This window comes from Python bivittatus, unplaced genomic scaffold (assembly GCF_059951505.1).
Source record: "Python bivittatus isolate LINGU-HERP-01145 unplaced genomic scaffold, Pbiv_v1 ctg000700_np1212, whole genome shotgun sequence".
Taxonomy (NCBI): domain Eukaryota; kingdom Metazoa; phylum Chordata; class Lepidosauria; order Squamata; family Pythonidae; genus Python; species Python bivittatus.
In genome coordinates, this window is record NW_028277098.1 from 43580248 (window position 1) to 43593538 (window position 13291).

At 36.3% G+C, this 13291-nt stretch overlaps 1 protein-coding gene across 2 annotated transcripts; it reads right to left on the minus strand.

Moving 5' to 3' along the window:
• Positions 1-1484: 1484 nt before the first annotated feature.
• On the minus strand, positions 1485-12853 carry LRRC42 (leucine rich repeat containing 42). Of its 2 annotated transcripts, none has more exons than XM_007432710.3 (8): positions 12774-12853; positions 11434-11912; positions 9748-9879; positions 8183-8301; positions 5470-5558; positions 4642-4755; positions 2712-2796; positions 1485-2347 (listed from the first exon to the last, which is right to left on the minus strand). In XM_007432710.3, the coding sequence occupies exons 2-8, from the start codon at positions 11895-11897 to the stop codon at positions 2100-2102; spliced, it is 1251 nt and encodes a 416-aa protein (XP_007432772.1). In that variant the 5' UTR covers positions 11898-11912; positions 12774-12853; the 3' UTR covers positions 1485-2099. The 2 variants fall into 2 exon arrangements, 1 of the variants encoding a protein (XP_007432772.1); XR_015798450.1 differs by having other exon boundaries at positions 2284-2347; positions 2712-3561.
• Between the last annotated feature and the right edge of the window lie 438 nt (positions 12854-13291).

Sequence of the window (13291 nt, forward strand, 5' to 3'; positions counted from 1 at the left end):
GGCAGCTTTACTTGGAACAGCTTACATCCTGCAATGATACCTTTAATATTAGTAAACAACAACCTATCCCAGGTCCTTGGGAAGGGCTTGATAGGTGGACAAAAATACCAAATCCAGTCTAAACATCTGGCTGACTGTGTGACCAACCATAATAATGTATTAAATTTATATGCCACCAAACTCCCAGCAATTCTATCATCAAAGGTCTTATGTCAGTTTAGAAAAAAAGGAGTTTTAAACTTAAAAATAATGTAAACTGATTTATTCTGGTGGGAAGGTATTTTAACTGTTTTCAGACAATTGTAAGGCTTGAATTTCAGTTTTCTTTATCCTAATTTATTTTATAAATAACTCAAGGTGGTGAACATGCCTAATACTCCTTCCTCCTCCTATTTTCCCCACAACAACCCTGTGAGGTGAGTTGGGCTGAGAGTGATTTGCCCAGTCACCCAGCCAGCTTTCATGCCTAAGGCAGGACTAGAACTCAGTCTCCTGGTTTCTAGCCTGGTGCCTTAATCACTAGATCAATCCTGTTTCTTGTCTTATTTATTTATTTAAATAGCTATTTTATTAAAAATTACAGCTACAATAAAAAACTAATACAAACTAAAAAAAGAAAAAATAGAAGGTGCAGAAAAGGAATAGAAAAGAAAAATAGGAAAAAAGAATGTAGTAAAGAAAAAATATATAAAGAAATGACTTCCCCCTTCATTACAAGTGTAAACAATCTTAGCAACTTATCACCTTCTCTTAAAATACAACAAATGATCTCTTCTTCCCATCTCCCATCTCTATTCCCTCATCTCCCTGAGCTCTATACCTGCTGGAGACCACTATCTTGCAAAGTCCTTGCAAGAAGCAACTGCCTGGAGCACTTGTGGGTGATCTCAAGTCCTCTCCTTGTCCAGAGAGGAATTACGAAGAGCTGGTCTACTCACTGGCTCTTCATTCCACCACACTCATTGGCTCCACTTTTAGTGGAGCCATCTTCAGTTGGCCATTTCTTCCCCAGAAGTCAGTTTTCCTGTTTCCTGTCTTAACATGGCAGAAAACTGTGCTGATTTTTAGCTAACGTGGTTAATTTGGGGGGACTGGAAAAAATAGGGGTCATAGGCCATCTGCAGCCTCAAGGTTGTATATTCCCCATCTGGGCAATTACAGGCAAGAATTCAACCAGAGTGGATGTTTGGGAGAACTAAAGGTTAGAGAGAAAGGATGAGGGGAGGGGATACCAGGAGGGATTACTAGCAACTAGAGAAAGGGGGGGGGAAATCACACAGCTATATACAGAGAAAAAGCTGCTGAGTTGAGTTTAGCAAACCCCCCACCATCCTTAAATATTGAAGACCCTTACCAAAAGCAACTACTTTAATAATCTGTTTCATATTAGCAGTTATAATCCATCCATTAGTAAATTCATATCTTGTTTTCCTGAACAAGGTATTTCAAAGGAGAGCAAGTATAATTTTCTATGCATGGAGTGTATTATATGCTTAAACGAATTCCAAGTAGCCAAATATTTATATTGGTAAATCCTCAGTTTGTTTATAACGCACAAAGGTCAAACTTAATTGGTGAGCCTATTAAAGGAAACTGCACAAGCACCATTGTATTCTTTTTTCAAAAAGTACAAATATATATTTTTGAACATCACAATTTACATAAAGAGTTCAACAATAACACTTTTCAGCCCTTATGTTTATTGTGTTATATTTCATTCCTTATGGTCACGTCTCACCCTGTTTCTTCAGATACAGCATACAAAAAGATTACATCACACAAGAATGACTTGCATGAATTAAGAAGCTCAACAAAAATCAGCACCACAGGCAAAAATGGATCATAGTTGATATTTCCAGCATAGTTTCTCAGTGAAACCTTCTTTACCTAAACATCTTAAAGTGGTGTATTCTCCTCTGAAATATTTACTGTATGACTGAGAAGTATAGCAAATTTTTCACATTCTCTTACAGTACTTAGAAGATGATTTCTTCCCACTCCATTAACTGCAGAAATAGAATGCACCATTTATTTTCTAAGTTTCTTTCCAGGGAGATAAAGCTGAACTTCAGCCAATTAGTTTAAAATGTTTACTTTGTTCAGTAAGAATTTAGCAAGTCCCATTCTGCCTGTGAAAAGCTAAAGTGCTCTGATTTAAGGCTTTGTTCTTCATGCTCAACTGCAGTTCTCTTTCTCTTTCGTAATTCTTCAATCATTTCCATGTCCCTTTCTAGTAAACCAATATCTGATATTTCTGTTCTTTCCTTGTAGAATTGCAAGTTCTCATAATTTTCTCTTTTCTTCTCTCCTGATTCTGAAGATCCTTGTGCTCTGGGTCTTTTTCCATCTACAAACAAAAAACAACAACAAAAAACAACCCTCTTATGAAGTGGCCTCAGCTGCATTTTTATGTTATGTTTTGGTCAGTAGCATCAAGAGAACATTAACATAATAGATAAAACATTTTGAAGGCTTCCAAATCTTCAAAGAATTACTGCTTTAATTCTTCTAGTTATTTTAAACTAAGCCTGAGGAAAGGAGGAACCTTGTTCTGTAAGGAGAGAGGAGGAGTTAAAAAATCCATTTCAAGTTAACCGTTACCAGCTGTGCTTGAACAGCCTCTTTGGCTCACAGCTTCAGTGAGCAAAAATATACCTTGATTTTTAAAGTAGTTTTGGCTTAGAAACAACTGTCTTTATTCAATTACTTACAGAAATGTTGAGCTGCTAGTCTAGATTTTATGTTTTCTTTTGGGTTAACTACTTCTAGGACTGCATGTTTCCACTGCAAGATAACCTGAAAAAATTAATTTCAATAGTTAGCAAGTATATTGATAAAGCGAATAAGAAAAACAGATTTCTACATTGTTATTTTGTGTGACAATCAACTCAGATGCAGAATTTAGCATTATTTAATTCTGTGTAAGGTATGATACTGAGAATGAAGTGTTATTAATGTCAAAAGCTAAGTAATACAGGTGACTAAATTGCAAGAATTTGCATTAAAAATATTAGTAATGATTTCTGTAGTAGCTAGAGAGCGAAGTCAAGTGGGCCTTAGGAAGCATTACTAACAACAAAGCTAGTGGAGATGACAGTATTCCAGCTGAGTTATTTAAAATACTAAAAGATGATGCTGTTAAAGTGCTGCACTCAATAAGCCAGCAAGTTTGGAAAACGCAACAGTGGCCACGGGATTGGAAAAGGTCAGTTTACGTTCCAATTCCAAAGAAGGGCAATGCCAAAGAATGCTGAAGCTATCGCACAATTGCGCTCATTTCACATGCTAGCAAGGTTATGCTCAAAATCCTACAAGCTAGGCTCCAGCAGTATGTGAACCGTGAACTACCGGATGTACAAGCTGGTTTTCGAAGAGGCAGAGGAACTAGAGATCAAATGGCCAACATTCGCTGGATCATGGAGAAAGCATGAGAGTTCCATAAAAACATCTACTTCTGCTTCATTGACTATGCAAAAGCATTCGATTGTGTGGATCACAACAAACTGGCAAATTCTTAAAGAGATGGGGGTACCAGACCACCTTACCTGCCTCCTGAGAAATCTGTATGCGGGCCAAGAAGCAACAGTTAGAACCGGTCATGGAACAACCGATTGGTTCAAAATAGGGAAAGGAGTACGACAAGGCTGTATACTGTCACCCTGCTTATTTAACCTATATGCAGAGTACATCATGAGAAATGCCAGGCTGGAAGAATCACAAGCCGGAATTAAGACTGCAGGGAGAAACATCAATAACCTCAGATATGCAGATGATACCACTCTAACGGCAGAAAGTGAAGAACTAAAGAGCCTCTTGATGAGGGTGAAAGAGGAGAGTGCGAAATCTGGCTTGAAACTCAACATTAAAAAAACTAAGATCATGGCATCTGGACTCATCAATTCCTGGCAAATAGAAGGGGCAGAAATGGAAGCAGTAACAGACTTCATTTATTTGGGCTCCAAGATCACCGCAGACGGTGAAGGACAGGCCTGGCGCAATATGGTTCAAGGGATCACGAAGAGTCGGACACGACTTAATGACTGAACAACAACAACAACAATCCTTTTACAGCCTTAAACCAAAAGTACTATTTCATTTAAGAATACATTTGTTGTTAAATAATCATAATGCTCGTAACATTATTATCCAAAACTGTAATTAATATTGATAGAATATCCATTTATCTATATTCATTACTTTAAGGCATGTAAATAACAGAATGTTAAGAATCTATTATATAAATATCATTGTACTGAAATAATATATTGTATTAAAACAGAGAAGATGGAGCAATAGATGGTTTATATGGCTAGATTTAATAATATGTCAAAGGACTGAGCAAGTTTTATATTAATGGTTTATGGACACTGCTTTAATTTCTTCAAATGTCACTCATTCAATTACTATTTTGTATATTCTTTTTCTGATTTTATTAATTTTTGGTTGTGCTTCATCACATCTGCTAGTTGTTATACTTTACCAACAAAATATTTAAATGTTAAAAAAAAATACATGTCTTTATTCATTATTCCATTGGTGCCTGAAATTTTAAAACATTCAGAAAATCCTTACAAACTCATCTTACTATAATAGATATGCTATATTAAGAAATGGATATTGATACAGTAATTTAGGAAGTACCTGCTCCGCCCATCCCTCCGTTTTGCAGTTGCTATGATCAAATACTTTCAAAGGAATAGCTGAACGGACTAGGCCTATTAGTGTCTGGATCTGATCAATGACTTCTTTTGTGTCCTAGCAAAAAAGAGAAATCAAAATAGATTGGCTGTGTTCATACTATAAAGTGATGTCTATGGTTTGACTTAGCAAATTGTTTAAATCCAGCTTTGTTTGTAAACAATGCTTTATAGCTTAGTGCAATAAGCTGACCACACAGATTTTATTTATTTATTTATTTATACTGATTCAAAAAACATCTGGCTCCAGATGATTCTGGGTGCTTTATATAATTAAAAAAAGACAGAAGAAGAGAAGAAAAACAAATGATATGTATCTAGAAAGACTCAATAAAACAAAGCAAAATCATAGCAAGCAAAATCTTACAGGGGCTCACACACTACTCTGTCCCAAGGCCTGGAACAATAGCCAGGTTTTCACCAGCTTAAGGAATATAATAGGGTGGGAGCCACATGGATCTTCAAAGGAATACCATTTCAGAGGGCACATGCCATGACGGAGAAAGCCCCAACAGATGACACTGTTTTACAGAAGGGACTCAAAGCATACCCACTCTGCCAGATCCTATTAGCATGTTTCCTGGCAATGTTTAAAACAAATCATGGCTTAAGACTGCTATGTGAATTCAGCCATTCTATAAAAGAGCAAAGTCAATGACAAGTCTTATGAAAAGACAGAAATGTTGATTTTTTTATATATAAGAATGTGTGTGTGTGTGTGCATACATGTGCCTAAGTCATGATGTTAAACAAAGTAAATATTTCTTTTTACCCTGAGGCCAGTCCCAGAGAGATCCAAATAGTTCAACTTCTTGAAAGGACGCAGATACCTAACTCCTTTATTTGTGATTCCTGGATTATCTATATAAAAATAATACTGCATTAAATTTAAAGCTGTAATGTACACCAAACGGGCATAGAAGAGATAAAATAAGCCAAAGTTACTTACATGTTTCTTAACTTGACACTTAGTAGAAATGCTAAGCAGTGAATCAATTAAGCTATTAGTGTTACTTAATTGAAAGGGATTCAGAAAGCTTCATTTCCTTGCTAAAAGGGGCTATACTTAACAACTTGGTATGGTTATATTAACATACAGTTGCATACTACCATATATAAAAAAAACTGTTAATGAGTCTGGAAACTCATTGTTAAACTTTGCATTCAGACATAATAACAAACCATGGATTGTCATGCAACTATGAGGAACAACAAGATTGAGTAGGGCGGGTGCCCTCTAGATCCCTTCTTTTAGGCACTGTCATGTTCAAGGCTCATGGAATGGCATCTTTTTGACTGCAGCCCCTCTTCTTTGCAGTCTGACTCCCCTGTTGTCAGACTAGCCTTCATTTTGTTATATTTTAGGAAAGCCATAAAACCTAGCTTTTTTTTTAGAAAGCCTTTGAAGAGGATCTGGATGTTATTGTTCTTGGGTAGCTTTAATCTTTATGTAATTACTGTTTTTGCTATTGAAATCATTATTTTGTTATACAGTCTTATTGTTTTAATATTCTTATTGTAAGAAAGGAATATAAACCACTCAGAGTCCCACTGAATTGGAGTGGGATGTAAGCCCAATAAAAAACAAAGAAATATCAAGTTTCAGGACAGACATTTGTACTTTTTCCTTCCCACTGTATGAATGAAGATTAGATATTTTCCATCAGAAGATTTTGATCAAAGTTTTCTATTTCATAGAACTCCAACAAACCAGGATTTTGTGCCAGTTTGAGCAAACAGGTTTACCATATTCAAACTAGGAGCTTCAATGTTGCTTCTGCTTATGAGAGTTGGGGGGGTATACAAGTTTAATAAATTAAATTTAATTTAATTAAATTAATAACAAATCTTTTATTTATTAAACTTGAACACTGAAGTCTCTCAGCAGTTTACAACAGAACATAAAGCCAAAATTAAAACTAAAGATAAGAAAAATCTACACTTAAAACTCTATTTAAATTGTGTCTTCATTTTTCTTAAAACAGACAGAAACAACAGAGCATGAATTTGGCAGTGAGTGCATTTTAAAGAAGTGGGACAGCTTTGGAAAAGTCATTACAAGACAACTCTGGGGAAACTGTAAGCAAACCTCCTTAACTGAGAGGATCAAATAGAGAGAGATATACTCTCACATAGGTTGGACACAACCATATGAGGCTATAAAGTTGATTACCAGTCCTTTGCATTTTGCCTGGCAACAAATTGGCAGCCAATATAATGTTTTTAACGTATGTATAATGGAATCTCTCTGACCAACCCATATGCCATGCTGAAATTTATGAACTAGATACAAAGGCATTCCCATGTAGGGTGTGTTACATTTGTCAAGCTTGGAGGTTACCAGTATTTTAAAGTTAATGGCTAGGAGAATGCACAGAAAAGGGGTCTGAGAAAAATGTAGATCCAGAAATACCCTACACCGTGCTTCTGCTTCTTTTGGAAGAGTGTCACTTTATTCAGTACAGGGAAATCTGTCTTGTCTACATTCAGTTTCAATTTATTACCTCTCATCCACAGATAGGTATTTTATTATGGCCCAACACCAGGTTAGCCCTCAATCAATCCATTACTTGCATTCAAATGAGCTATGCCAATTACTTGAAAATGTTACAAGGAAATCAATTTTTAAGTCAGCAGCATACAGACAACATCCAACTTCAGATTACCTGATGATGTCCCTCAACAGTTAATATAAATATTGAAAACCATCAGCGATTCCTATTCTGAAAGCAACTGTTTCCAAGCAACACTATCTCAAGCTTTATCTGAGAGAGAACTGGAACAACTAAAGCAAACTAAGATAATGAAAAAAACACTTCAAAGCATTTGAATAGTCTATTGAGTAACAAATCACCACGTCCTGACGCCATCCACCTCAAACATGAAACATGAAATTGCTGACCTCATAGCAAAAATAAGTAACTTGTCCCTGTAACAAGGCTCAGTTAAAGAGGACTGGAAGGTAGCCAATTTTAAAAAGGAACCAGGGGAAATTATGGGCTAGTTACCTTAATGTTGTCCAGGTAAATTGGGAGAAATGGTAATGAAACAAAAAATAACTAGGAAGCACAGAATATAAATCTAATTATTAGATTGATGAACAAGCTTTGGTGAAGGAAAAACAGATTCTGCAAAAGTAAAACCTGCCTCTCCAACTTTTTGGAGTTGAGAATGTCACCAGGTATGCCTGTAGAGGAAACCAGAGGTATGGAAAAATCTGTGCTGTCTATATCTAGCCAAGAAAAAAATCTTAGGGTGGCAGCCTATAAAGAAAGAGAAAATCCATTCTAATGTTCATTAGGAAAAGGACTGGAAATAAAACTGCCTATATTATAATGCCCTTACACAAATCTATGGTACATACTTATTGGAAATACTATATCCATTTCTGGTTGTCACATTTGAAAAATTTTACTTTTTTAAGATATTGATTAATGTTAGGTTAGCAAGCACATACCTGCTCTCTAATCTTAATTTATACTTACAAGACAAATCTAATACTGAGAGATTTTCAAGGCCTCTTTTCATCACTCGAACTCGTGCTGTCATTTTGCGAAGCCCAATATCCGATAAGCAGTTATCTTTCAGGAGAAGATGAGTTAGACTGAAGTAAAATGTAAAAATAGCAGTTTTTACAAAAATATCTGGAATACTGTTTAATTGTTAAGAGAGTATTTCCTGAAAAATATCAATTATTACGTGTTTCAGATTTTCTCTCCCATTTTAAGAGCAGCCTGAAGACTTTATGTAGTCAGATTTAATAATTCTGTATTAATAATTAATAATACTCAGAAAGAAAATTTACATCCAGAAAACATGTTTTAGCACCTTAAAGTTTACTTGCCTCAAAGGTGTACATAATTAATAAACCTAATTAATTTACAAATCTAACCCAATTTGTTGTATATGTCTTGAAGTGCAAATCTGAACAAACATCAAAGATCCTAGAATTAAATGAACGGTTATGACACTATTAATTTGGATTTATGATTTATTTAAACAGGGCTGTAAAAAGCATTCAAAAGAGATGTTCCACAACATGTATTAGCATGAAAGAAGTACCTTTCTTTCTTTGAAACGTTTAAGCAGTCACATCCTTTAAGACTCATAACTGCTTCAAAAGCTGTTCTCAGTCCACATGCTGTACACACATATGTGCATGCCCAGAAAACACTTCCATCCTGACCACCAGTGAAGAAGCTGGTGAACATGTCTACAGAAGCAGCAATCAAAGCAGCCACGCAAAGTGCTTGTTTGATCTATAGGCTGGATTTAGATACTGAACAAAATCATGGTCTGGTTAATTTGATATTTGGAATACTGTAACTTGCAGTCTGCTGAATGCATACAACACCCCAAATCATAAATCAGACAGGCTTCATTATAGCTCAGCATGATATGTGAACCCATTCTATATATTCTTACAATCTAAGATTAAACTGGGCTAAGAGATGAATGGGATATGGGATATATATTTCAATTCTACACGTACAGGAATGGGTTAAGAAAAAAAAAACATAAAAAATTAAGTACTTCCTTCTACCATTTTTCTGCCATGAAGCACATCCTTGTGAAGGAAGAAAGCATTTATTTATAGCTACCCATATATAGAGAGCCAGGATGATATGATGGTTAAGGTTTGGGATGTCACAGAGTCAACTCTACCCCAAGCCTCAGAAGCTCAGTTTGGGCCAGTGGCTCTCTCTTTGCCCAACCTACTTCACAGGGTTGTTGCTTTGGGAGAAAATGGGGAGGAAGGAGGGCTACGTATGCCACTTTGAGTTCCTGAATGGAAGCTGGAATATAAATCTAACAAACAAATAAATAAATAGTGGCACGTAGCACGTACTTTCAGCCAGCACATACAACACATTAGAATAAGAATTTTGCAACAACAATGTAATCTGTAATCATTTATTCCATCTGTAAGATATGTAACAGATAAATGTATCTCAGGCTTCTTGTACTTAAAACAGGGACTGATTTCAGTTGCCACAGTCCTTTGAGCAATAAACAAAGCAAAGCAAAGAGACAGTCATTAAATTATTACCTAGACATTGTTTCATTGGTGATATGCTCTAGCAGCTCATGGTCATCCCCAAGTTTACAAGAGGACAAATCCAAACACGTCAGACCTTGGAAAGATTTAATTTCTTCAAGTTTTTCAGAGATAATTAGAGAACTGTAAAGAATAAAAACAAAATGTAAGCTCCTACAACTTAGAGCATTGGCTTCTATTGCTGATAATTTAATGCTACTAATCAACTTTACAAACAAACAACATATTAAAAGAGAACAGACTTGTTTTGGAAGTACTTTGGTTCTCATGTATTTTGAAAAAGCAACCACAGATCTTGTTAATGCCCAGGTCTAAGCTACTTCTAATTATGCTCTGTTCCACATCAATACAGTAGTGAAAAGAAGGCATACAGAAATGTCCTAGTAAGATCATACAGTACAAGCAGAAAGGATCTCAGAGGTAATCTGGCCTAACCCCCTACTTGTGCATGTTCTGCTAAAGCAAAGAAAATGCTCATTGTCTAAAGCACAACTACAATAAAACTACAATTTATTTCATTTAAAATTTAGAAAGCATCTCAACAAAAGCCAGATCTGATGCAGATACAGCTGGGATCAAAATACAGCTATGTGCAAAGGTGCAAGGAGTAAGCCTTAATTCATTTTCTTTAAATTTCAATAGAGTTTATCTTTAGGTAACTGTGCTTAAGAAGGTTGCAAGGGGTATTAATGTACTTTTAAAATCTAATACTATAGAACATGCTTCCCCAACAGGGTATTTAGGTGGGAGGGGAACACTTCAACTGGAAAGCCAATTTGGCCTAGTGGTGAAGGCCCCAGGCTAGAAAGCAGGAGACTGTGAGTTCTAGTCCCACCTTAGGCATGAAAACCAGCTGGGTGACTTTGAGCCAGTCACTTTCTCAGCACCCCTGACGTCAGGCTTGGGCAACAAGCCAGTCGGTCAACTCCTGTTGCAGCCAATAGATCAACATTTGGTTGATCTGAAGAAAAAAAAAAAAGCAGAGCCTGCACCTGCGGGAAAAATGCTAGGAAAGAAGGAGTACCTCATCTCCCATGATTCTCAATAAGCATAAAGTCTAGCACATTTGTGGGGTATTAAGTTGAAGAAGGTTACCATAGATTAAAATTATTACAAATTTCTCTTACAAAACTGCCACAATAGCAAAATAAAAAACCTATACTGATAAACCAAAATGATTATAAATATCAAAACAGTAAAACTAAATCTCAGATTTAATTAATGTCCTTCAACTGCAAATGAAGTGATAATACTTCAGTTTCAAGAGTTATGTAACAGCTCAAACAATAAAAATAAGCTGTTCAACCTATCCTATTTGCATTGGCTTGTTTAACTTCACACAGAGCATTTCAATTTTACACTTTCTTGAAAATTAATATACAAGAGCCAGTTTGGTCTAGTGGTTAAGGCACCAGGCTAGAAAGCAGGAGACTATGAATTCAAATCCCACCTTAGGCATGAAAGCCGGCTGGGTGACTTTGGGCCTTTCATTTTCTCTCAGCCCAACTCACCTCACAGGGTTGTTGTGGGGAAAATAGGAGGAGGAAGGAGCATTAGGTATGTTTGCTGCTTTGAGTTATTTATAAAAATAATAAAGGCAGAATAAAAAAAAAGTTTTTGCTTGTAAGTTCTCTTAGCATTCAAACATATGATGATTAACAAATTGTATGTGCTTACCCATTTCTCAAGCACAGTGTCTGAAGCACTAAGCATCCATAAGCATTAGCGAATGTCTGCAAAGCACAGAGCCCTGTTTCTGATTCTGTGAATTTCTGCCTAGCATCTGCAGCATAGAAAAGTTTTTCTGCTATCTGTTCTGGAAAGCCATTCAATGAATCAACATGATTAATATTGTCTGCAATATAACTCAGGACTAGGCTGAAGAGAGATTTAGCAGAATAACGAAGACTCCCCTCCTTTGTGTAAGTAAAGATAAAGTGATCTGTCCTTCCATTGTCATTTTCCTTATTGACACAAAGTTCAACAGAGAATTCTTTGGAGAACAATCTTGAAGGCCTTGAATTTGGAGTACAGTTGATTCCTCTTCCTGAATCTTGATTTATAGTAAAGAGCTGACCATTCTCCCGAACATATACAGACCCTCTATCTGGAACATTTTCTGCACCAAGATAGCATGACATTCCTCTTTCAGATTTCTGGAAGGCAGAGACAAAATGAACAAGGAAAAGTATTAAACTTAGGAAGTGGAATAAATTTTGGAAAACATCTTCTACAAGTCAAAGATTGAGTTTACATTTCTAATTTTAAAAATGGGCAATTCTAATAGTTGAAAATGAGACAGAATGACCTTCCATTGAAGATAAAAAAAATCAAATGCTGCTGGTATTAACTGTATGTATATGTGTATATATAAAGAATATGCACTTTTAAAACCTTGCTTTATTCCTTTTTTCACTCATATTGATTATTTTTAATATATAAATATTTTAATATTAAATACCTAAGCTGAAACTGTAGAAGTGATTTCCCAAAACTTATGTCCTTGCAGGAGAGATAAAAAAAAAAAAAAAATTCAAAACGACTCTCCTGACTTTAAAACCCATAATCTAAAGCAGTGTTTCTCAACCTCGGCAACTTTAAATTGTGTGGACTTCAATTCCCAGAGTTCCCCAGCCAGGAAGCAAGTTGAGAAACACTGGTCTAAAGGACAGGATTAATCCAATCCATGAAGCTAAAAAACAAAACAAAACATGAATATACCTACTGTCCGGAAGAACTTCTGAAGATGCCCATAGCCTATTCTATGTGTCTGCAAAGGAGTAGTCGGCTTCATTTGCTCCCTTAACTAGCAAATTCTTCCTCTCAACTTACATGCAACACAGCCAGGTTTTGTTTCGATTTCAGCAGGGGAGCATTTAAAATGACCAGCAGCCTCCCCAAATCCACCTTGAGGGGTGCAATTGGGAAACCAACTCCCCTCTGTCGCCTCCCAACGAGATATGGTACCTTCCACGAAACCACCCCAGAAAATGCAAACATTTAAAGGAAGAACTCACCGGCACCCCATTCAAACCGCGAGACTAGCGGCTGAAGAAGGCAATGCGCGTGCGTTCCTGGGCGGAGACCCTAGAGATAAAAAGTTAGAGCAGCTTTCCCGAGAGACATTCTGTGTGTCTGAACGAGCTCTTGTAATTTCTCAACCCGCGCGGCTAAAGGACTATGAGAGTTGAAGTCCAAGGCATCGAAGGGCACCACGTTGATTTACCCTTTCCTGATTAATACAGCTGCTTGGGTTCATACACAGTAATTGAAACATCCACTGATTTCACTGGCTGATTTCATACAATGCCCTGAGCCACAAATTATCTAACCAGATTTTAGGACACTATAGTCCCTAGTACGAGTCCATCCATAGCTGTGAATGCTGCATCTTGGTTTGAATAATTTATACCAGCGTTTTTCAGACGTGGCAACTTTAATATGTGTGGACTTTACACGACTTAAAGTTGACAAGTTTAAAAAACACGGATTTATACTGTTAAAAGGCAATGCTATTTGGCTTTCCCAGAAACGG

Bases quoted from the DNA above. Each gene is read 5' to 3' on its own strand.
- LRRC42 (XM_007432710.3), bottom strand. From the start codon at position 11,897: ATGTCATGCTATCTTGGTGCAGAAAATGTTCCAGATAGAGGGTCTGTA. The intron at 8,302-9,747 runs GTAATAATTTAA...ATTTTACTTCAG, and splicing joins ACCAATGAAACAATGTCTAG to TCTAACTCATCTTCTCCTGA. The intron at 2,797-4,641 runs GTACTTCCTAAA...TAATTTTTTCAG, and splicing joins CGGAGGGATGGGCGGAGCAG to GTTATCTTGCAGTGGAAACA.